Source organism: Balaenoptera borealis, assembly GCF_965194805.1.
Source record: "Balaenoptera borealis genome assembly, chromosome: 3".
Taxonomy (NCBI): domain Eukaryota; kingdom Metazoa; phylum Chordata; class Mammalia; order Artiodactyla; family Balaenopteridae; genus Balaenoptera; species Balaenoptera borealis.
Genome location: NC_138866.1, coordinates 165,283,723 through 165,309,833, shown reverse-complemented (window position 1 = coordinate 165,309,833; position 26,111 = coordinate 165,283,723). Strand labels below are relative to the sequence as shown.

General features: G+C 45.0%; 1 protein-coding gene across 4 annotated transcripts in view; it reads right to left on the bottom strand.

The window, feature by feature from the left end:
- Window positions 1-26,111, bottom strand: part of CAMK1D (calcium/calmodulin dependent protein kinase ID) — a 411,293-nt gene that overhangs the window by 227,254 nt on the left and 157,928 nt on the right. For all 4 annotated transcript variants that reach the window (XM_082385592.1, XM_082385591.1, XM_082385589.1 and 1 more), the window contains exon 2: window positions 22,621-22,752. In XM_082385592.1, coding sequence (XP_082241718.1) covers window positions 22,621-22,752 — 132 coding nt within the window. The remainder of the gene's footprint in view (window positions 1-22,620; window positions 22,753-26,111) is intronic.

Below are 26,111 nucleotides of genomic sequence, written 5' to 3'. Positions count from 1 at the left end.
ATGTCTGAGCCTGGGTGTAAAGGGACGGAAACAGGTGGTCACACTCCTCAGAATGAAACACGGAGAAGGTGACTCTTGGGGGTGCGGGGAGGCTGGGGGGTCAGGCTCCTTCTCTTTACGGGGTCTTCCCTTGGAACTAACTCTGGAGAGCAGGTGTTGTCTTTAACCAAGGAAGTCCGATTTCCTAACCATGTGAAATGCATCTTTACTGAATTCTTTCATTAGTAGATTTCATTTGCTATCTTACATAAACACCCTGACTTTTCAAATATATACTTGGTCTTCCTTGAATTCTCTTGGGCTCTTTCCTTTTCCACTTGGAGTCTCAGAAGATGGCGCCCATCAGGGGCTTTCCCAGCTTCCCCTGGCCCCATCCTCCCATTTCCTTCCCCTGGTACCTCGGATCTGGACGAGGGCTTTCTCAAATGGAGACCAGCCTCTAGCCTTGAGGAGGCCTCTGGCTCTCAGAAGAGCGCTAAGGGAGGTAGAAGCCAGGGGAGGGTGAGCGCTGTATGAAAAGAGGGCAGAAAGGGGGCCACCTGGAGCCTGGGGCCTTGCTGCAGCCCCTGCAAAGCAGAGCCCCGGACAACTCCGGGAGAACCACACTTCAGAAAGACACGTCAAGGCCAGTATATTCAGGCCACATGAATGTCAGCTGTTAACGTGTGTATTTAACTCTGTTGGATGCAAAACTATCCGGGCATTTCACAAAGGATGAAAAACAGTTACAAACGGAAGCAAATCTTCCTTGCTAAAGTCAGCCACAGGAGGCCCTGCATCTCTCTGGGGGCTCAGTCCCTCCTTACAAGGCACCCTGTAAGCTAACGGTGAGTTGAGGATTTAAAGTACAAACAGGACAAGTTCTGGACGCCTCTTCAGTGGTAAGAGAAACATTCCTCTTCTGAGCGATAAAACCATGCATTTCTATTTTTTCTTTTACGGTTTGGTAACTCGATTATTTATTTATTTATTCTTTATTGGAGTATAATTGTTTTACAATGGTGTGTTAGTTTCTGCTGTATAACAAAGTGAATCAGCTATACGTATACATATATCCCCATATCCCCTCCCTCTTGAGCCTCCCTCCCACCCTCCCTATCCCACCCCTCTAGGTGGTCACAAAGCACCAAGCTGATCTCCCTGTGCTATGCGGCTGCTTCCCACTAGCTATCTGTTTTACATTTGGTAGTGTATATATGTCCATGCCACTCTCTCACTTCGTCCCAGCTTACCCTCCCCCCACCCCGTGTCCTCAAGTCCATTCTCTACGTCTGCGTCTTTATTCCTGTCCTACCCCTAGGTTCATCAGAACCATTTTTTTTTTAGATTCCATATATATGTGTTAGCATACAAAACCATGCACTTTTAATCCCCTGACTTCCATTTCAGTGTGAACACACCTTTGAGAGACCCATATGACAAACAAGTTAAGGTGGGGTGTTGGGTTCACAAGGATGCCCTCTCTTCTGGGCACAGCTAGGAAAGCACCAAGATGGGGCCCCAAGGGTCATGTTCATGCCGTGTGAGCCTGACCACATCTGTTTGATCCAAAGACAACTCTTGACCCAAGACAGGTCTACGCTATCCCTGGAATCGGATAGTTGGAAAAGAGAAGGGAGAGAGAAAGAGAGGGAGAGAGGGAGGGAGACTGACGGAAAGACACAGACAGACAAACAGACATGGATAAGGGGGGTGGGATGAGACTTGAGGTTGAATTACACCAATGGTTACACCCTAGAAAAAAGATCATGAATTCTTAAGATGACGTTTCAGGAACAGACCTGATTGCCTCTCCAGGAGAATCTTGGTTATTCATTTTTCCCTTGGATTAGCTCAGATAAACCAGTATTCTCATGATAAACATCTTTTGCTTAAGCCAACTGGCGTTGGTTTTCTTTAGCTCATGCAGAACTTTATAGGGATATGCTAGGCTGCTATTACTGAAAAACAGAGGAGAAACAATTCAAAGATATTTGAATATTTCTCAAAATGTTGTGCGAGACTTCATATAGGTTTGGTGGAAGAAACCCACTGAGTTCTTCATCCCTGTGGGCCGTCCATGAGCACTGGAGGCTATGAAGACTGTTCTGAAATGTCAGATCCATGAGACCACTCGTCAGAGCAGGGACCCTGGCAAAACCCCTCTGGTTTCAAAAAGCTAGAAGAAGCTGATGGTGGTTTACCCACCGCAGCTGGTCCTCGGTGAAAACTTGCACAGTCATACTTCAGAGCATTCCACTCAGTGCGGGAGAAACGCCCTCGTGAGCAGGATAGATGCTGCCGTCCCAAAGCCTCCCGCAGGCCCAGATGGCAGGTCACCGGAGACCCGCCTTAGCAGCCCAGGCTGACGTCAGGGCCCCCAAAGGCTCTGCACTTGGTCACCATGTTTGAGAAGCAACGGCAGGGTCAGAACGGAGCCCCTGGACTGAGCCGGCTGAGTCAGTGCTTTTCAAAGTGTGGTCTCTGGACCAGCAGGACCAGCATCGTGGGGTAACAGAAACGTAAATCTGGGGCCCAGGATCTGGGCTGGGCCCCGCAGTCTGTGTTTTCCCAAGCCCCCCACCCCAGGTGATTCTGATGCCTCTCAAATTTGGGGAACCACCAGCTAAAATCTCCAATGAGTTCCCAGAAAGACTGGCCGAGTTGTGAAGAATTTCTCAGCAAGGGTTTATCCTCACTTTACATCTACGTAGGGAAAGCGGCATATTTGGTCTGAATATCATCTCCCAGCCTAATGACCAAATCTGGCTACCCAAGAGGCCCCAAAATCTACTAGTAGTATTTTCAAGTTATCTGTGGTTTTGCTTGTTGGTTAGTCCTTTTCAATCCTGGAACTGTACTACGTGTCTGTATTAGGCGGCCATGTGATACACACACACAAAAAGCTTAGATTCTAGAGAAAACTAGATTTTAATCTCAGCTTTGGCCGCTACTGAAACTTTCTGAGTCTCAGTTTCCTCATCAAATGGAGATTCAATACCTGCCTTATGGTGTTGTTATAAAGTCTGGAGATAAATATGCATAAATATGCACAGCAGCAGGAATATGTGTGCTCAAAAATGGACATGCTCATCACCATCACCACCACCATCACCATCATCATCATCCTCACCATCCTCCTCCTCATCATCACCACCATCATCACCACCATCATCATCATCACCATCCTCCTCATCATCACCATCATCATCATCCTCACCATCATCACCCTCATCATCACCACCATCATCATCATCACCATCTTCCTCCTCATTATCACCACCACCATCATCATCATCACCATCCTCCTCCTCACCATCCTCATCATCACTATTCTCCTCATCACAACCATCATCGTCATCCTCATCCTCACCATCCTCCTCCTCCTCCTCTTCCTCATCACCACCGCTACCATCATTATCATCTCCAAGTCCTTTCGCAGGTATGGCTTACTTCTTGAACAACAGCCTCTATGGCTTTGGTGAAGAAAGTTCAATTTTTTTCTGCCGGTAGAATTGACATGTTATTCATCCTTAATACTCCCTTAAAACTTATTGCCACTTTTCCAAATAAGAGCAATATACCTAGTAGAAGCCTCTTCCCCCATTAGCTTTTTATTTACTTACATAAATCTTAGGGTTCAGCATCATTTTAAGAATCTACACTCACAAGGTATTAACCAGAACCTGAGCTATCTGAGCCCAGCTTTCCACTCTCCACACACGCAAAGACAAAAAGGAAAATAGGTGCTCCCAGGAGTGCAGACATTGTTTCCACTGAAATCACGTGGTCACTGTGCCTGAGTGCTGACAGCTACTTTGCCATCATAATGTTCTGATTACTCTAAATCTAGTTAGTACAATCACACTCATGCAGTCCTTGGAAAAAATAAAAACTCAAAGTGGAAATGCTACCTGAATGAGCCTTTCCAAAGCATGGAGTATATTAGAAATATGGAGATACTCAAAATGATTCACAACCACTGACAATGTCAGATAAAAACCTAAGGGTCTTATTGGGAAACAGCATCATCTTTGCTGTTTATCTTAAAACATACCTGGAAATGGGATAAGCCATTTTCACAATGGCAAATATCAAACTGTGTGTTTACCAGAACAATTTCTCTTACATTACGTGCTAAAGAAAAACCAACTCATATAATTGGAGCCATCAAATTAAAGAGATTGATACATCAGCTCATCTATTCCCCCTCTAGGCAGAGCTATAACTGCCCTAGTGTAAACAGTATCTTCTAAAGTCTCCAGATAAGATACTGTAGCCCCACATTCCAATATTACATAATCTTCCCCAGCAAAAAATTGTTTTAATCCAACTTAAATTTCATCTGTGAAAAAAAATTTCATCTATGACTTCTGAAGGAGTTCAGAACATGCTACCCCAAAATGTGTCATGTGGGCATATTGAATATTTTGAGTTAAAAACAACAAATACAAGAAAAACACTCTGACCCTCCTTCTTTTAGAACAGGAGATGAAATTCCCATTTGAAAGACATCTCCTCCCTGTAGCAGAAGGAAAGTAACATTCTTATCATTAAGGACTACAAGTTGAAACTGAGAGAATTCTAAACAAACAGACCTTGTTGAAATAATTATTACCTTCCTTTAGTTTCCCCACATAGTCTGATCCCTTTCCAACAACTGTCTTTTTTTGTTCAACCTCATATAAAAGCAAATCAATCCTATTCACCATTGCTTTGGGTCTTCATTCCTTAGGAAGGTTCCCATGTCATGTAAAACTTGCATTAAATCAATCTGTATTCTTTTTTCCTATTGACCTGTCTTAGGTCAGTTTAATTCTCAGGTCCAGCCCCAAAGAACCCTAAGAGGGTAAAGTAAAAGTCTGCCTCCAGTATACCCCTGTGTCCTCAAGTCCTATATCCTGATCTGTGCCCAGCCAACGGCAAGCGGGGAACTGCAGTAGTTTAATTTCTCTGGGAATCATTATCTTCACTGTAAAATAAAAGATATGGAATATTAGGGCTACATGTTATGATTCTAAACCTTCACGAACTTAAAAAAAAAAATGCACAGTGCCCTCACAGAATGCTAGCCACTCTGATACAATAATAAATATATGTGAACGGATGCCAGTTGTCAAATTTATCCAGGTAAAATAATACCAGTTGCTCCCGGCTCTCCTCCCAGAACCGAATTTCCAATCTCTGACCATTCCAGTGGCTCCTGGTGGAACCTTCCCAAGCACTCTCATATCCTTCCTAGGCTGGTACCCAGATAAGGAGACACAGTATCCCATGACTCTTGTTTTCCTCTCCAGTGGGGCTTAAATGATACAGTCATTTTGTTATGATTTACATTCTACTTTTCAAGTACAAAGTGAAATTTCAGCTGGCTAACAAGCCCCGTTTGAACAGTAAGGCTTCTGCATACAAAGTGCATTTCCCACCGTCATCTGAATCAAGAGTTCTCGCAGGGCTTAATATGCAACTAATTCAACACTTGCAGAGTCACTAGCTTTGCACCCCAAATACTGTGACCTGGGAGGCAAGCGCTGGCTCAGCAGGCTCCAGTCTTTCATTGATGCTATATATGTATATGTACCTCTACATATATAACATATATATTTTAGTCTGACGACATTGATACAGCCTAGATTTCCAACTCAGAAACATCTGTTAATTAAATTACTTACAGATCACGTTGAAGAACAAACTGCAGCCTTGAGAAATATCTAGAGACAGGAGAGGTCTGGCTCACGCAGCCAGGTTTGGAGGACTAAACCTTCAGGATCCCCTTACTGGGGAATTCTGCCTCTGCCCGAAGACCCTCTGTGGTTTCACAGGGCAATCTCAGCCTCCATAGAAAAGACGGGATCACTGATGCTCTGCTTATGGAAAAAATGCCCAAGGGAAACACAGGATAAAAAGCTTAGAGCGGACATCTTTTTAAATGACTCCACCGTGTGAAGACACAGTAAAAAGATGCCGCCGTGAACCAGAAAGCAGTGCCTTGATCTTGGACTTCCCAGCGTCCAGAACTGTGAGAAACAAATTTTCTGTCGTTTATAAGCCACACCCACCTGTGTTATTTTTGTTACAGCAGCTGAACAGACTAAGACAGAAGGCAACTGTCATGTCATAATTAAGCTGAGAGTTTTAAGAAGACAGCATTGGTCAACAGGGTCTAGTGTTTCAGAAAAATTAAAGGGAATCTATACTTCGAAAAGGCTATGGTGTTTGGCAACTCAACATTAACTGGGGCTCTTTGAGGAAACAGCGTCAGTATCACGGTTGGGCGGAAGCCGTGTTGTAAAGAGCTAGTGAGTGAGTTGATGAGGGAGGAAGTACAGCAGTCGATGTAGAAACACAATTTAAAGAAGTCTAGTAGGGGAAGAAGACAAGAGGAAGGAAAGAAAAGAAAACAGAAGAAGGAAGGAGAAAACGAGGGGCATTCTGAAACCACCGGAAGCTACAGGGTGAACCCACTGTTCTAAAAGTCAGAACTTCAGAGGAGAAATGATCCCACTAATGCTGTCAATAATATCAAGTGTTGGCTTCCTTTGGTCCATCTTAAAAACCCAGACTATAATTATGACCTACCTCAGGGGCCAGAATTTTTGTCCTAATGAGTTTATGCATCTCGACAGTACTAATCATCATACACCATCATGATACCCAGTCTCTTCATCTATGTATATCAGCCCCTCATCAGGGTAACAACAGTCCAAGGACGCCCTCTCTCTCTCCAACCCTGCCTTAGCCGTAGGCATCACTCACTGAAACAAGCACCATTTTCTTTTTGTTTAGGGCTCCTCCCCTCTGGCGGGGACTTTCACAACCATACCCCAGGTGGTCCTCAGTCTCTCTTCTGACATTGCTCTAATCCACCTTCATCCCCTGCACCATCACAGGAGTCAGCCTTCATCTTCCCAACATTCCCTCCCTGTCCTCCTCTATGCAGAAGTCTTCAGCAGTTACTCTGCCGCCTAGCAGATGAAGTACAAACCCTTTATCCTCCTAGGTAAGCACCTCTGTGCTCTGAGCCATCCTCCCCGCTCCTTCTCACCTGCATCTTCTCAAACGCTCCCAGCCACACTTCCAAACTCAGCCCCAACGTCATCTCTTTCTGTCCACACCTGTTCCAGTTGTTCCATCCACTGAGATGTTTTCCCTCCCCCTTGCTTCCCCACCCACGAAAAGCCTCCCCATCCTTCAAGGTCACTCCAACACCACCTTCTTCTGACTCGCCCAATGGCTATAATTGGTCCCCCTTCCAAACCCCTCTGCCAAGCATCTGTGCCTCTCCTACAGTACGCTCAGGCCACTCTTATGCACACTTGTTGGGTGCTCTGGGAAACCTCCTTGTCTCAACTCTCAGTTCCTTGAGGCGTGGACTGGATTTTGTTCATTTTTGAAAGTGTGTACATAGCGATCAACAAGGTTCAAGAAATAAAATCTATTAATTCAGTGCAAAACTGTGCCAGTTTCTTTACGGAAGGTAGTTTAGTCATTGAAACTTTAGAGCCATTGATAGTATCTTTCCATATTTTAAATTTTGGAAAAGCTATAAACAGGAAAGGAAAATCGCAACCAGAATTATTTAAAACAATAGGGGTATGTCTTTGGTATGCCATTCAAACGTTTCCCTCTGCAGTCTCCATTTTAAAAGAGAGGATCGTGTGTTCCATCTGAAAAGAACTGACTGCAAAACTGGAAATTCTGTGCCAATTCTGCTAGGGATTTAATGTACTCTATCAAACCTTTTTTTTTAAGTTCTTAGTTTTTTAGTGATTTCCATCTTTGAAATGATCGCAAATTTGCCACTCTCAAAACATTTTTGCTAGGATACACATGCTTATGTTCTCAAAATATTTGAAGATTCTCTTCACTGAAGGAAATAAAGCATTTTGATTTTTTTTTAAGAGGGAAGGGAATACACATTGTCTTCTTCAATCTTCCCTCCTGTGACATTGGTATAATTCAATTCAATAAAACAGAGTAGTACAGAAGCAGGGACTTTGCCAGGCACTAGAAATACATGAGGGTCTCAGCTCTCATCCCTATCCTCAAGGTGCTTTAAATGTAGTGGGAAAGAAAGACCAGGAAATGGGCAATTACTCCATATTGTGATAAGTGGTACAACGGAGGAAAATACTCCATATTACTGGAGCACACAGAAGGGGCAGCTATATCATCTTCTTTTCCAAAGGAAAGTTTCCTAGATCAGTGTTTCTCAAAGGTAAATGTGCAAATGAATCACCTGAGGGTTCCGTTACACTGCACACTCTGATTCAGTGGGTCCAGGGCAGGGCCCTGAGAGTCTGCACTTCCAACAAGCTCCCTGGAGATGCTGCTGGTCTGTGGACCACACTCGGAGTAGCAAGGGTGCAGACTAGACCCCAGCGGAGGCGAGACCAGGCAGAGGAAATGACGCGAACACAGCCAGAGGGGAGACCACAATACGAACATCTCAAAGAGGTAACTAAATGGGGAAAAAGCAAATTTAAGACTAGGAAAAGACCAACAATCTTGGAAGTGTGATATGGCCTTCTTATAGATTTAAGAACTCTCCAACTCAGCGTTAATTATAGGAGGACAAATCTAAATTATTTAAAAGCCTGAGTTGTAAAATATTTTTAAATGGAGTTATTTCAAGTTCCTATAGAGCCTTGAACTCACAGCTACACAGGCTCACTGCCCCATCTACTTAGGTGAAAAGGTAATTACTGACATTTAGCACACTGGGGTCAAGAACTTAAGAATATTCATTTTCCTAGGAAGCTTTTATAATACCTTCATAAGAGTTTTTTATTGTCATATGCTCACCACACAATTTTTGAGAGTCATAGAAAGGATGCATTTCAAATGGATCTATATCCTGAGTAAGCCAAGTTCAGAATAGCATGATTTTATATAATAAATGTAATAGATGATTGTCATTTAAAAAAAAGATGCAATGAAAAAATTCTGAATGATATATTGATATGACGGGTTATTTTGTTAAAAATTATGGTTTCTGCTAGTAAGTGAATGCAGCTTGTTACTGCAAAAAAAAGATTAAATGTACACACTAATTGAACCCTTGAGGACAGAGAATACAGAAGTCTGAAATCTCTACTCTGAAAAGTGTCACTGCCATCTGTTCATCCAACTCAGCACCAATATTGTGAAAATATTCAGGCATATTTCTTGTGTAAGTAGTTTTTGCAGAACAAAATTACCATTCAGAAGTTTGTACTATACTGCTTGACACTATGGTCTTTATAAAGAAAAAAACCCTCTCATTCTAAATTATTTTTTAAAGAGGAATATCTCTTTGGAAAAATTACATTGACTGAAGAGTAATAATACTAGACTGAATAATAATAATAATAACTTAATGACTGTACCCTCACCACCTACATGAGCTAAAGCATCCAAGTCTGCATAATGAAATTCTGTGTCACTTAATTAAATGATGATGCTTTGCAAAGTGAAACTACTTGCCATATTCCTCCAGGTAATTATACCAATAAACAACTTTTTATTTCAGCTTTATTGAGATGTAAGTGACCAGAAGCAACTTCTGCGTGGATACTGTCCATGAGTTAAATTTAGCTTACTGACCTCTTCCCACAATCTTCTATAAGGTTTTAAGAAAAAAAAAAAAAAAAAGCACTCCAAACCAAAAAAAAAAAAGGGAATCACAAAGGGAAGGAAGGAAGGGAGGGAAGAAGGGAGGATGGCAGGAGGGAGGGAGGGACTCGCTCTGGGCAGAAGAACAAGTTAATCAAAGTTTCAACCATTCTACTGACATCTTTAAAGAATACCTGAGTAAAAGCAGGTGTGGGAGTTTCTAGGGCTCACTGACAATGTGCTGTGTTCTGAATCCAACAGAAAAGGGGACCTTTAGGGAGTTAAACAGAAAGATGCGCTCACAAACAGATTTGCCTCCCAAGCTTTAACGTTCTACAAGATATTGCTAACATTCAACCCAAGGCTGGGCACTACCTGAATTTGTACTCTGCCATCCCTTTGGGCCACCTCCCAGGGGCTGTATCAAGCGGCTCTGCCCCAGGGGGGGGCCCTGCCAGGATTAAACAAGCAAACACCAGCAACATGCACAAGGCATCCACAGCGAGGGAATCGGGGCTGGATGTGTTCACACCAACCGCCTCAACTCGACCCAGGGAAGCACTGGTTTTAAAGAAGTAGCGACATTATCCCTTACTCTCCAGCAAGGAGACTCACTAATGCTCACTAATCTAATGCTGAGTGGAAACTTCTTTCTGCAAGTTTACTTTTTATACCTAGAAAAAGTTACCTACTGATGTGTAAAGCCTTGCCATTGAGGAAAATTCTGTGGCTTCCTGAACTGGTGGGCTTATCCCGCCAACGGTACCTTTCCTCTGTGGTCAGCTCTTCAGGGGCCTCCCCTTCCCTGTGGCACTTACCCTGGGCCACCCGCAGGATGACCCATGTCCCTCAAACCCCCTCTGATGTCCAGTGACGGTATGCGAGAAGCCACTCTTCCCTTTGCTTCTAGAACATTCCAGAAAGGTACAGAGAGGGCAAAAGGTCAAACAGAGCAAAGCGGGAACAGGAGCGGGGCCTGGGTGCTCAGCACGCCTCCCTGGCCTGTGGTCAGACGGGGAGGGTGAAAAAGGCTTCCCAGATTACATGCCCCCTGCCACAGCCGCACTTTGCATAGTTCCCAAATTATTCCACCATCTGGAGCTGGCTTCTTCCTACTGCGCTTCTGAGTAGTGGTACCGTCATTCTATTGCCAAGAAGCTGGCACAAAGGACCAAGGTCCTCAAACACACCTGAAATGGGAAGGAAGTATTCCTAGTGGTTCATCTTTAACATGGGCACTGAGCTCCTTTCTAGCAAATTCCAGAGAACCAGAGACAGCTGGAGGCAGAACACCAGAGCAATCACGGCAGTCTGCGGCATCAGCGCATCACCACCGAGGAGGGGAGGCAGAAAGAACAGCACATCTAACAGAAATCAGCAGGCGATTCTGGAACCAGATCCAATGTCCCACACTGGAATCTGGCCAAGCTACCGGGGCACACTGGGGCAGGGTTCAGGGTCTTTAGTCCTTGCCAAACATACCACGGGGCTCTTAAAGATGAGGAAGAGTCACTTGCTTGCACTCTACCAAGAGATGCTCTACAAGAGAGCCAGCGTGGTTATGTGGAAAGAGCTCTGAATGAGGAGGCCAGAAACCATCGCTCTGGCAGCACATCCGCGTAAGTCAGCTCTGTGGCCGTGGGCCGCTCACTTAACTTCTCTGGACCTGTTTCTCCATCTGGAGGTCAAGAGAACTGGACCAAGATCTCTAAGGTCCTTTCCAGTTCTAATGCCCGGTGACTCTCGTGTTAGGGAAGCAGACAGGAAGAGAGCAGCAGCTTTCATAGTTCTTTTCAGCAAGAGAAACAGTCAAACTAATGCGTTCCTAACAACTCTGCAACCACGCCGGGCATTATCACTGTGGTACCTTCTCCGCTGGATGAGGGCGGCCACCTCCCTGCGGCTGCTCCCACGGGGAGGCCATACTTGTGTGATGTGATTTCCAGGAAGGCACCTCCTCCCCGTTCCCGCTGTCTAGCAAGATGTCCCCCGTACACATAGTAATAAATAAACAGCAAACATTTGGAGAGCTCACATAACATGCCAGGCACTGTTCTAAGTGCTTTGTATGCATCGGCTCTTTAATCCCTACAAGAAATATGTGAGGTAAGTACCAATAATATCCCCATTTTCCTGACATTTTTCCAGCCGCACGGCACGGCTTGTGGGATCTTAGTTCTCCAACCAGGGATCGAACCCGGGCCCCCCCGCCCCTCCCCAGCAGTGAAAGCGCCGAGTCCTAACCAATGGACAGCCAGGAAATTCCCCCCGTTTTCCTGATGATGGAGGCAAAGAGTTGAAATCATTTGCCCAAGGTCACACAGCTTCTAAGTGGTGTAGTCAGATGAAAACTTAGGCAGGCAGGTTCTCAGGTCTTCACTAATATTTTACGCTGCCCCTCTGATGGCAGGATAAGATAGACAGATTATTTTCCTTCACTATTAATGAGCACCCCCAGGCAGTGGGCTGTTGTCTACATCAAGAGTATGTGGCCTTGGGGGCTTCCCTGGTGGCTCAGTGGTTGAGAATCTGCCTGCCAATGCAGGGGACATGGGTTCGAGCCCTGGTCTGGGAAGATCCCACATGCCGTGGAGCAAATGGGCCCGTGAGCCACGATTACTGAGCCTGCACGTTTGGAGCCTGTGCTCCGCAACAAGAGAGGCCACGATAGAGGCCCGTGCACCGCGATGAAGAGTGGCCCCCACTTGCCGCAACTAGAGAAAGCCCTCGCACAGAAACGAAGACCCAACACAGCCATAAAATAAAAATAAATAAATAAAAATAAATTAAAAAAAAAAAAAAAAAAAAAGAGTATGTGGCCCTGTCTTAAACAACATGGAAACACCAGACAGATCAAATCATGATGGAAAAGACAAACAGACCCGGGTCTGACTTCCTGTTCTATCTACTTACGTGGTCTCCAGAAATTACTTATTTAAGTCCCAGGTCCTCAACTGTAAAATGTGAATAATAATAGCCACTTCAGAGGTTTACTGTGAGGATTACATAAAACAAGCCTCCTAGAAGTCCCAGCTAGTTTCTAAATTATGACAAAGTGAGAATATGTATATTTAAAATCTCAAAGGGTAGATATAAATGGCTCTAATTTTCAGGTTCTGGTTTTAGAGTTATCTGTCTATTAATTTAATTAATTGACATCTATTATCTATTGAAATCTATTGCCATCTATTTCTTACTGTTTGTTGGGAGTCATGAGACTTTTTTTTTTTTTTTTTTTCGGCCCCGTGGCTTGTTGGATCTTAGTTCTCCGACCAGGGATCGAACCTGGGCCCTCGGCAGTGAAAGCGTAGAGTCCTAACCACTGGACCGCCAGGGAATTTCCAGGAGTCATAAGACTTCTGATTCCTATCGGCTGTTTCTAGATTGAACGAAGTTCCCATAGCAGTTTCCTAACAGAAGGGCAGGCTGTGGACCCTAAAAGATGGGGAACAGCTCCATAAGTGAGACTCTCTCTGCTGTCTCCCCAGCTCCATCACTCACCAAAATTATACCCTCTGCACCTCAGTTTCTCCTTCCACAAAATGGATACAATTTCTGCTCTTACCTCTCCCGCCAACATATTCTGAGCTCTTACAATAGCATGATGAGAGTGGTAATGCCTAACATTTACATAATCCCTAACACTGGAACATTTCAACGTAATTTAAAAAGGCTTTTCATATGCCTTATGATCTTATTTAGGCACCCAGACAGCAGATTTTTGACAGCCTGAGGGTATATTGACTAAATTAAGCAAAAAGAATTTTTTGCTCTTCAGTGGAAAGATATAAAAAAACTGAAATGTATTTTAAAATGTGTATATACATATGTGTATGTACATATGTGTCTACATATATGTGCATGTGTTCACATTTATGCACATATACACAAATATAAATGTATGCATTTAGCACATCAGTTCTGTAGCCTTCAACAAGAACGAAAACACCACATCCATCACACCACTGTATTTGTTTACAAATATCCTTGCCTGTGTTTGGATTCCCCAATGATACCTACCTCATATCTGAATCATATAGTCAACCCTATTTTTTAAATATTTATAAAAGAAAAATGTAAATGGCTAAAAAAATGCATATTAAATCCCATTTACCAAATTCCATATATATCACTATTTTAGAAATGATTTCTTTCACTGTATATTTCCTAAAAACTTCAGACCAATCACCTAAGACTCTGACCTCAATTTTTAAGCTGACTTTGAGGACAAAAGTCAGTGATACGGCTTTAAAATGGTAAGTTTTTAAACCACCCAAGGATAACCCTGGACTTCAAATATGTAAAATAAAATCTATTCACCAAATTTTATAGAGTTTAAACTAGATAATGAGTCATAAATAAAACTTCACTGAAATCATTTATCTACCAATATAAACAATGCCAAAACCATGTAGAAAATAGAACTGACACAACCTAAAGTTTAACAGAAAAGAAACAGTGAACCTTTGAGGTATATTTATTTCTTTTTCTGTATTTGCCATCCTGGTCTATCCCAGGACTCCTTGTACTTAATCTTTCATGCTGTGAAAGACCCTCCAATATAAGCTATTCTGATTTTTTTGAAATATCAGACAAGAAATATATGTATATATACATACACACACACACATATATATACATATATATTCACATACACATAGAGAGATATATACAGATACAGATATCAACTCACACACATCTGTTGGAATCACTTAAATAAAATTTATATAAATCATTAGCTAACTAAGTTTACTGAAGAAGGGAGAAAACATTTGCCAAGACATATTGTTAGAGGAATTTAAACCACCAACTAATCCACACAAGGGCTGAACTCCCCAAACACAGAACCAGATTAGCCGACAGGGAGCTAGCAAACGGAAATAAGCGTGCAAATAACTAACACTGTTTCTAAAAGTGTGATAAAACACAATGTTTCTTCAACTACTCTAAATATCTACAGAGTAATATATATAGCATTAAAGGTGGTAGGAACAGCCAGACTGGATGAAGTCGGCTTTGTTGCTATAGGAGAATCATCTTCTCCTCTGCCTCGTCTTCCAGGATGCTCCCTGCCCCCACCATTGGCTGATGGACCCGTGTGCACTGGGTCACGAAAGCCCACGAGAAGTCAGCAGAGATTTCTTCCTTGCCCTAATCGCTACTGAGTCAGCACCCGAGCCCAGCGTTTCTAACTCCGTATTATCACCTGAATCCCCTCCACCCACTCCTCCCCTCCATGCTCCCCATCATGCCTTTAGTTCAGGGCTGGACTCAGGAAATCCACAGGAAGCGGACCTCACAGTCAGAGTCAGGAGGGATAGAGGTAAGCGCGGTGCCGTGGGGTCTCAGAGGGAAGGGCCCACCCCAGCAGGGACAATGGAGGGGGGAAATCCCGAAGGAGGGGGCGTCGCAAACTGAGGCTTAGCCTGCTGTAGCAGGAAGGAGAGGGAAGGAGAGGCAGAGGCCTGAAGCATCTGTGCAGGAATCATCTGTTCCTTTTGGAGGAATGAAATTGAACTTGGGGGGTGGGGAGGTGAACGCTACACAGCAAGATGGCGAAGTGGAGGGGAGGGGCTGTTTACAAAGGAGCTTGGATTCCATCAAGCAGGTGACTTCCCAGAATTAAGGTGGGGAGGGTCAACATCAGACATGCATTTAAAATCTCGGTTGCATAGTGTTACTGGAACAAGGCATGAAGAAAGGGAGTCTGTCTGATTATGAGAGCCACACTTCACATGATACTTCGGAAGCAGAAACCGCAGGCAGGGAGCAGCGCCAGAGGTTCATGGTCACTGGAAAGATAAGCCAACATGCCTGGTCAAACTAGTTTGAATATCCCTGTTTTGTACTAAGGGATACCACCAATTCTCTTTTCCTCCCATTCATAGCATTCTGTAAGCAATGCCCAAGAAATTGATAAAAACTCATAAAAATGCATTGATTCTGGATCTCAAATCAAATTTTAAAAATGTTCCTGGATATATGTATAACTGATTCACTTTGTTATAAAGCAGAAACTAACACACCATTGTAAAGCAATTATACTCCAATAAAGATGTTAAAAAAAAAAAAAGTTCCTGGATTATCTGCTATGGACAAAGCACCATGGGAAAGCCACTTGGAAGCATCAAATGTATCCTCTTTTGACTGTAAAGTCACGTTGGCATGAGGCCAGTTTTATTTCTTATACACATGCCCACTGTTAGGATGAAGTAAACAATGACCAGCAAATAGTGGTCTGAACAAAGCGGAGTTTACAGTCAGATCCACGGGGCTCAAAGAAATGGAGAGGCTGAGGTATAGAGCAAAAGAGGAGAAAGTCCACCAAATTCAGCAAGATTCCAAGGTCAAATCTCCGGTAGGGCCAGAGGGATGAGCGTCAGCTCGTGCGTGTGTCTGATGCTTTCACTGAGCCTGGCGTGAACAGGTCCAGGATGGGCTGCGTCAATTTTCCAACAGGACTAGGGTCCTTTGGCAGATACACCCACCCGTGCATGCTCCAAGCTTGACAAGACTGTGACTTTAATCACACACACAGCACAATAACCGCCACCAAATAACTTAACCGCATCCCTCGACCTGTTTTGCTCGAGCTGCACATTTTTTCCAAAATTAAGGGAACTTTCAGCAAGGGTTTTCCAGGGTAGCGAAGGGTTCTAGGATCATAATGGATAGACCTGCCTCCCTATTTGTTATCACATGGCCTCCAGCCATTCCTTTTCTCACTTCCCGCCTGTGTCCTTAATCCTGACACTACCTTTCCAGAGGAGAGGTCTCTCCATGTTGGAACACCATCTTCTAGGCAGATCAGATCCTTAAAAAGCTGTATTGGTGCCTGAGAAACTCAAGTATCAGCTTTACCAGCTTGGCCATTTTCAGTCATTGGAAAAGTGGTTTTGTTCGCCCTGAATCGATGAATTTCTATTGCAGCGTCTGTTCCTCTAACACACACAATAAACTGGCACTTGGCAGTGATTTAAAGAAGCAAACGGGCCAGGCTGCCATCAGAACAAAGCTGCAGGAGCAGAAGCAAGCCAGATTTAAATGCGTTAATTTACAGAAAAGCCTTTCTCTGAAGGCTAATACTTAATTCAAAACCAGCTGTCCTCTCCTTTGGGGGCTCAAGCTGCCTGCCTTCCCTCTAGTTAATCTGTACGAGAGAAACATGTCTGGTCCAAGATAACCAGGGAATCAAGCTACTGTAAGAGGTGCCCAGGCCTCCGGAGCCCGGCTCTCGCCTGGTTGAGGTGCTGACTCACGCTCCCCCCAGAAGACCCAGCCCCACCACCCTGCCCGAGATCCATCCTGACCTTGGCCTTAGCGGATCCTGGGCTTTGGCATCTGCTGAGCCCCTTCGGATAGTGGCCTTGTCACTGAGTCCTGCTGACTTGACCAACCCCTACGCCAGCCTCTCCAGGCCGGGAATGGCCATCACTGCCCCTACTTCCCCTGCCACCCTCAAAGAGCCAGGTTCGCGGTCTTGAACCCGGCCAGTGGCTGGTGCCCACTCCCCACCGATGGAAGGACGGGGTCAAGTCAATTCCTCTCTCTTAGTATAAAACCCAGCTCTTCAAAAGGGACCACATTTGAGTTTGCTCCTCTAAATGAACCCTCTCACCTAAAGGAAACGTCATCTGGTGTGTGTGTGTGCACGTGCACGTGTGTACACATCTTTCCCTACTCCTGGACACGTGAAGAGCAGCTTTACCCCCCTGGGAGGTGAGACCATGAGGCCAGGGCCCTAGAGCAGCTGTTCTCAACACTGACTTGAACGCATGTAAGAATGCCGGGATGGAGAGGGGGTGCTTTTCAAACTTTCCCAATGGCCACCATAACCTCCAATTCTAACTCAATTGGTCTAGGATGGAGCCTGGGCGTCGGGCTGGTCGGAAAAGCTTCCCAGGTGATCTTAATGTGCCACCAGGGCTGAAAACCACTGATTTAGAGAGAAAAAGGCAGAGACCGTCAGCTGAGACTCCTCAGTGTATTCAAGATGGAGAACATGCAATTTAAAAGCAATCGCTACCCAGGCTCCTCCCCCAGGGAAGATCATCTCTGTAGCCGACAAAGTAACCATTAGAGCAGCATGTGGAATCCTGGTGCCATGTTTCATAAGCACAGTAACTCTGTAACCAGTCTGAGCCTTGGTTACCCCAACTATCCGGAAAAGGGCTACTCTAACTACATCTGTCTTGTTTCTCCCATCTCCTGTTTTCCAGCTTTAGGCATCCCCTTCATCCCCCCATTTCAATACAGACCGTTTATATATTTGCCTTTCTACTTCTCCAAAAATACTTTATGTGTTGCCTTGAAATTAGATTTGGGTAGTGCCTGCCCTCTAAGTAAATAATGCTACAGAAACGATAAACCGTATATAAATCCAGGGCAGGGTACGTAACACTGATGATGTGATATTCCATGAGGCAGAGAACACTGCCTTCGTGGGACCTGAGCTAACCATTCCACCAGGGGAAGCTGGTGCTGCGCCACACAGACCCCCGCCCCCGGCCAGTCTGACAGCATCTCTCTCTGCTACACAGCAACTGTCTACCATGAAGCCAGCCTCTTTTTATTCCCTCTGAGCTTGGTTTAATATCCACTTTCAAGTAGGAGATTCATTTTGGAACTATTTTCAGAGCAAGAATAAAGACATCCTTAAGGATATATTAGCTACATTACTTAAATCCAATGAAATACATAAATCTCTCACGCTGCAATAAACTCAACACGTAGGAGGGCAAGCAGTCTCCCAGATGGACCTCCCTGGATGAAAAATAGCCTGGAAATATACAAACGACCAGGGTATATGACAGAATTTGGAATAATGCAGGCCTCTCTGGGACCCTATCTACAATGATTTAGTTACGGAAAGTACCAAAGGATTTTTTAATATGTGTTTTCAGAAAACTTTAACATCCAGCAAGCCCAGATCACAGCTGAGCTCCAGACCTCCATCGTCACCTGGTTATCTCCACCCGGCCATTCCCAAGACCAGCATGTCTGAATCAGAACTCATCACCTGCCCTCCGGCTCCTGGATTTCTGATCTCAGCTAATGGGGTCGTTATCCACCCAGCTATCCAATCAGAAACCTGATAGTTATCCTAGAATCCACTCTCCCCTCTATCCTCTCCCCATTCTTCCTGAATCCCTAGGTCCTGGAGATTCCATTTTGCCTCTTGCATCCCAACACACAGCTCCTGTTTCAATGCATTGCTTCCCCGAAGCCTCCAATGGCTGCCTAACTGCTCCCCCTAGAGTGAGTCTTGCCCGCCCCCCAATCTATCCTTCCAAGTTCAGCAACAATATCTTTATGAAACAATCCTGATCACATTGCTCCTTCCGTTAAAACACTTCAAGGCTCCCCACTGTCTAGAGGATAAAGTGGGCTATACAGCCCCCCACGATCCAGCCTTCCCAACCTCGGGTCTCCCACACCTCGCCTTGAACCCTCCACCTGGTCCAGTGAGCTATGTGGAGTTCCCAGCACACCAGCCTGCCTCCCCATCTCCTTTCCTCTGTTTGCACTGCTCCTCCTGGTTGGAATATCCCCCTGCCTTTCTGTCCTCAGCAAAATATATTCATTATCTGGACCCACCTCCTCCAAGAAGCCTACCCTCACACCCCACCCCAAAGGGAGAACTGGGCAGCCCTACTCTTGAGCCCCTGGTCAGACCTCTCACATAGTATCTACGACATTATTGCACTTATTTAGCTCCTGAAGGGCAAGGATTGTATTTTGTCTTTTCAACCTCAGTTCCAACTGACGCATAGGAATTTACTAAACATCAGTGAAATGAATGAATGCTTCACTGGTGGCTTCTAACAGCAGTTTCAAAACTATCTTCTTTACAACTCATATACTTTGCCTTCGGCTGCTTACGACGTGGAACGGCTTCTTACTCCACTTATAAATCGTTTGCAAGGGACCGAAACAATAAATCAGTACAGGAGATACAGCACCTTTTATACCCCGAGAAATCATTTCTTTGTTTTCCATTCCTGAAAAAAGGGTCACACTTCAAGGCACCCCAACAGCAGAGAGTGAGAACTATCAAAATAAGTGATTCCCAGTACCTGGTCCTCCCTTGCTTTTATTTTTTCTTAATATTTATTTTTATTTTTTATTGAAGTATAGTTGATATATTTATTTTTTAATTTGTTTTAATTGGCCACACCGCACAGCCTGCGGGATCTTAGTTCCCCCACCAGGGATTGAACCCATGTCTCGTGCATTGGGAGCGTGGAGTCTTAACCACTGGACCTCCAGGGAAGTCCCCTCCCTTGCTTTTAAATGTCCTCTTGCTGGAAGTGTGTATTATTTGAATGAGGCACAGAGTGGAGACACTACTTAAAGCAGAGGGACCAAGGCATGAACGAAGACTGGCTTATGAAGTCTACACTGCTGCCCTTGCCCATGTAGATGCAAGATAACACTGAGAATAAAACTGACTTTCCCGGCTTTGTGGCTTCTAAGCCCATAAGGGAGACACATGAAAATAAAGGCACCATCCTTGACTCAGCATCCAGCAGCCCCTGTGCCCCAAGGCAGGCCCTCTGGGAAGCTCCGAGCCCACCCAGAATTCCATCTCAAATGCCAAATATCTGCAATGTGGCTACAACTTAATACACAACCAATATCCTCTTCTCTGAGTGCTGATTTCATACTGGAAAATGAACAATTTAAATAAATGTTTCATTAACATACTGTTTTCCTGCTTGATGCTAATGTACTTAGAGTAATTTGTTTTCCCAAATTCTCTGCCACAGAATCATTTCATGCAGTCCTCACAGGACAACCTGAAACTCTTCAGGTCCCTAAGAGACAACCTAGAAACCAAACAAACAAATAACAGAAAACCCCTGTACTAAAAAGCCATCGAGACCCATTTGTTCTAGAACACACATCACATATGCTGCAGAACAGGAAGATCCGGACCACCTCAGTGGCGCTGGGTTTGTACTGATGGCAACAAAGCATTGTTCAGAGGGCACTGTTGGTCCCCAAGACACGGAAGTGGGAGAGGTGGCTTACTCAGGAAGAATGCAGACAGTGTGACATCTTGTTTTGAGACCCTGTAAGGCTTGTTCCCATTTCTCTTTGCTTATCTGATTCTTACTTTGTGCTGATTCCAAACCCCCAAAATGTCAAGGATATTTCTAACATCTTTTACTAATAGGAGAGCTTAAAAACTTCACAGTACAACGCTCAGATACACTCCAATCATGCAAAAGCAGGTCCCATATAAAGGTTTGTTCCCCCAAACCTTGTGAGACACGGGGGAACGGCTTGATCATGAGGACATGGGGAACAGCTTGGACACCACGCTAATGGGAGGCCATCTTTTGGGTGGATCCAGCCACATCAGAATGGTTCTCTGTGCACCACTGGGCTGGAGGCATGATTTTGATTTGATTCTGCGATACTGCGATTTATAAGAAATACACATTTGGTCACTGAGATGACCAAAATATATTTCTCATATATATATTTGGTCTTGTCCACGGCTCCTGACTCACGGCTCCCAAAACCCTTGGAGTTTCCTAAGTGTTGAGAGAGACAGAAGTTTCTTTGTTATGTGAATGAGGTGACTTTTAGACGCACCTAAGGATGGGGGCTGGTTGCCAGGAGAACCAACCACGTGACTAGAGGGTTGGGTTCCATCCCCCTGATTTCTGGGGAGGGGAGAGGGGCTGGAGGTTGAACCAATCACCAGTGGCCAATGATTTTTATCAATCACGACTATATAATGAAGCCTCCATAAAAACCCCAAAGGACAAGTTTTTGTCCCTTTTTGGAGAGCTTCCACATTGGAGAACCAGAACGCTTCTGCATGCCACCGTGCTGCCCCACGCTCCAAGAGGACAGAAGATCCTTTGTTCAGGACCCTGCCCTATGTATCTCTTCCATCTAGCTGTTGGTTCGCATCCTTTAATATCCTTTCAGAGTAATTCGGTAATCTAGTGAGTGAAGGGATTTTCCTGAGTTCTGTGAGCCGTTCTAGCAAATTGATCGAACCCCAGGAGAGGGTCCTGGGAACCTCTGACTTATAACCAGTTGGTCAGAAGTACAGGTAACAACTCAAGCTTGAGACTGGAGCCTGAAGTGGGGGGCGGTCTCATGGGACTGAGCCCTTCACCTGTGGGATCTGATTCTGTCTCCAGGTAGACAGTGTCAGGACTGAGTTGAACTCTCGGACACCCTGCTGGCAACAAAGAATTGTCTGCTGGTGTGGGAAAACCCTGAGCCACACACCTTGGAATTGGGTCCAGGAACCCTATCCAGGTTCTATTACATGGGGAGCAGAATCAAACTCAGTGAAGAGGTGAAGCAGGTAACCAGTGAGCTCTGGCACTTGCTGGGTGCCGGGTGCCAGGTGTGTGGCAGAGAGCAGGAGACCCACCAAAGACTGGAAATCACACTGCGGGGGGGGGATTACCTCCCTGGCTGTGCCACATCTGAGCTGCAAGGCGATGGACAAGTGACTTCCATGTCTGAGCTTCACCTCCTTCTTATAAAATAAAGCCACAACAACAAGAAAACAATAATAGTAACTGGGGGCAGTGGCAGCTACCCTTTCACTGAGCACTTACTATGCAGCAGGTGCTGAACAAACACTTGCTAAGCACCATCTCCCTTAATCCTGAGGACACCTGGGAGGATACTGTTAACTCCAGTTTATGGAGGAGGCTCAGAGCTCAGGAACCAGCCCAAGGTCACCCAGCTGCAGGGAGAGGTGGGGTCTCGGTTCGAAACCGAGTCCATCTGACTGCCATGTTCTTTGGAGAGAATAACAACCTCAAATGACTGGCACAGACATTAGGAAATGCTACATAATCCGGAAAGTGCTCTGGACGCCCTACATGAAAGGCAGCCAGGGTCAACAAGCCCACCCCTCACTGCGGGCCAGCATCCTGGTCACGCTCTCCGACCAGTGGGCAGCCAGCTTCCGGCAGCCTCCTCCCTCCCGTGGGTCAGAGGCCCAACCATCCCGGAGCACCATCCACTGGGCGGTGGGGGAAGGAGGCCGTCCCTCCCGGCACTTACTTTCTCAGGACCGCAATCTCATTCTCTATGCTGCTTTCTTTGCCCTTCAGTGCCTTCTTGGGGATACACTTCACCGCAAAGAGTTTTCCAGTTGCCTTCTCTTCAGCTAGGACCACTTCGGAAAATGCCCCGCTGTGAACAAAGAGGGAGAAAAAGAAGCGGCTTTAGATTCAGGAGATCTGGGCACTCCCGACAGCTCCTCCGATACCACTACCAAAATCTGAGTAATAACAAGAGGAACAATTCCCGGCATTCCTGTGACTTTTTAACCAGCCACACTCCCAACCAAACTTCTTTGTGCAGAGGGGAGACAAAGGCAAGTGGGACCTCTTGCAAAGGGACACAGGAATGCCCACGTGGGTGTGGGCACCTCCCAGTGCCACCTGCCATCCCGCACAACAACCAAGCAGCAGTCACTTGGGAGCAACAGAAAAGCTCCAGAAAGGTTCCTGCAGGAAAGATGAGGTCCATCTGAAGCTGTCAGCACCCACACCCCCAAGCAGACGAGAGGATAACACTGAAATGTCTAGATTCCTCCCAGGCCCTTTCATTCCCAAGAAAATTTCAGAGCACTTGGCAAAGCCTTAATTAATTCTCACAGATAGGTAAGGGTGTAATTAACGTGTGGGACAGCGTGGTATTGACACAGGTTAATTAATTTGTAGGGCCATGCAGGGCTGCAGTGAGCAGGCTGTTTCTTTTTTCAACCAAACAAATAAAAACAAACATGATGCCCTGAGTGAGGAGAACTTCCTGCCTGAAAATAGAAATCTAACTCTGTGAGGCCACATCACCAAACTGAAAATGTAACCAGAACATTCAGGGCCAGAGATTACATTTCTTCAGAGGGGTGGTCTGCGAGCCCCAGACGCTGCATTGTCCCCCCACCTGACACCTTGTCTATTTCCAGCAGACAACGCCTGGGTGCTGCTCTCGTACTGGGGCACAACTTCCCTAACAACTCAAACAAAAACAGACACCTCCATTGCCCGCTGCAGACCTCTGTAACCTGGGCTTTGTGCACGCGGGCCACGGAAAACCACTGAGTCATTCTCTATCCCTACACTTTCAGGAGCAACTCATTTCCTCTGATACACACCAAACATGGCTTCTGAACAGTTATGACTAGAGACAAACTCTCCTACATCAAAAGAAACCACTAGAAGGACCAATGTCCCAATGTCATCCCAATATTGGTCCCTCAGGGCCTTTGTTCTTCAGCCAACATCAAAGAGATGCCTAAGCAATGGAGGAATGGATACAGAAGATGTGGTACATATATACAATGGAATATTACTCAGCCATAAAAAAAGAACAAAATATTGTCAATTGCAGAAATATGAGTAGACCTAGAGACTACCATACTGAGTGAAGTAAGTCAGACAGAGAAAGACAAATATCATATGATATCGCTTATATGTGGAATCTTAAAAAAATGATACAAATGAATGTATTTACAAAACAGAGAGTCACAGATGTAGAAAACAAACTTATGGTTACCAAGGGGGAAAAGGGGAGGTGGGATAAATTGGGAGCTTGGGATCGACATACACACACTACTATATATAAAATAGATAATAAGAACTGCGGTATGGCACAGGGAACTCTACTCAATACTCTGTAATGACCTATATGGGAACAGAATCTAAAAAAGAGTGGGGAGATTGGTTCAAGATGGCAGAGTAGAAGGTCGTGCTCTCACTCCCTCTTGCAAGAACACCAGAATCACAACTAACTGCTGAACAATCATCGACAGGAAGACACTGGAACTCACCAAAAAAGATACCCCACATCCAAAGACAAAGGAGAAGCCACTATGAGATGGTAGGAGGGGCGCAATCACAATAAAATCAAATCCCATAACTGCTGGGTAGGTGACTCACAAACTGGAGAACACTTGTACCACAGAAGTCCACCCACTGGAGTGAAGGTTCTGAGCCCCATGTCAGGCTTCCCAAAATGGGGGTCCAGCATCAGGAGGAGGAATTCCTAGAGAATCAGACTCTGAAAGTTAGCAGGATTTGATTGCAGGACTTCGACAGGACTGGGGGAAACAGAGACTGCACTCCTGGAGGGCACACACAAAGTAGTGTGTGTGCATCAGGACCCAGGAGAAAGAGCAGTGAAGGCATAGGAGACTGAACCAGATCTACCTAATAGGGTTGGAAGGTCTCCTGAAGAGGCGGGGGGGGTGGCTGTGGCTCACCATGAGGACAAGGACACTGGCAGCAGAAGTTCTGGGAAGTACTCCTTGTCATGAGCCCTCCCAGAGTTTGCTATTAGCCCCACCAAAGAGCCCGGGGAGGCTCTAGTGTTGGGTCACCTAAGGCCAAACAACCAACAGGGAGGGAACCCAGCCCCACCCATCAGCAGTCAAGCAGATTAAAGTTTTACTGAGCTCTGCCCACCAGAGCAACACCCAGCTCTACCCACCACCAGTCCCTCCCATCAGGAAACTTGCAAAAGCCTCTCACATAGCCTCTCATCCACCAGAAGCAAGAAGAAGTACAACCCTGCAGCCTGTGGAACATAAACCACATTCACAGAAAGATACACAAGAGGAAAAGGCAGAGGGCTATGTACGAGATGAAGGAACAAGATAAACCCCAGAAAAACAACTAAATGAAGGAAAGACAGGAAACCTTCCAGAAAAAGAATTCAGAATAATGATAGTGAAGATGATCCAGGACCTCGGAAAAACAATGGATGCAAAGATCGAGAAGACGCAAGAAATGTTTAACAAATATCTAGAAGAATTAAAGAACAAACAAACAGAGACGAACAACACAATAACTGAAATGAAAAATACACTAGAAGGAATCAATAGCAGAATAACTGAGGCAGAAGAACGGATAAGTGACCTGGAAGACAGAATGGTGGAATTCACTGCTGCGGAACAGAATAAAGAATGAAAAGAAATGAAGACAGTCTAAGAGACCTCTGGGACAACATTAAACGCAACAACATCTGCATTATAGGGGTTCCAGAAGGAGAAGAGAGAGAGAAAGGACCAGAGAAAATATTTGAAGAGATTATAGTCGAAAACTTCCCTAACATGGGAAAGGAAATAGCCACCCAAGTCCAGGAAGTGCAGAGAGTCCCATACAGGATAAACCCAAGGAGAAACACGCCGAGACACATAGTAATCAAATTGGCAAAAATTAAAGACAAAGAAAAATTATTGAAAGAAGCAAGGGAAAAACGACAAATAACATACAAGGGAACTCCCATAAGGTTAATAGCTGATTTCTCAGCAGAAACTCTACAAGCCAGAAGGGAGTGGCATGATACACTTAAAGTGATGAAAGGGAAGAACCTACAACCAAGATTACTCTACCCAGCAAGGATCTCATTCAGATTCGATGGAGAAATCAAAAGATTTACAGATAAGCAAAAGCTAAGAGAATTCAGCACCACCAAACCAGCTCTACAACAAATGCTAAAGGAACTTCTCTAAGTGGGAAACACAAGAGAAGAAAAGGACCTACAAA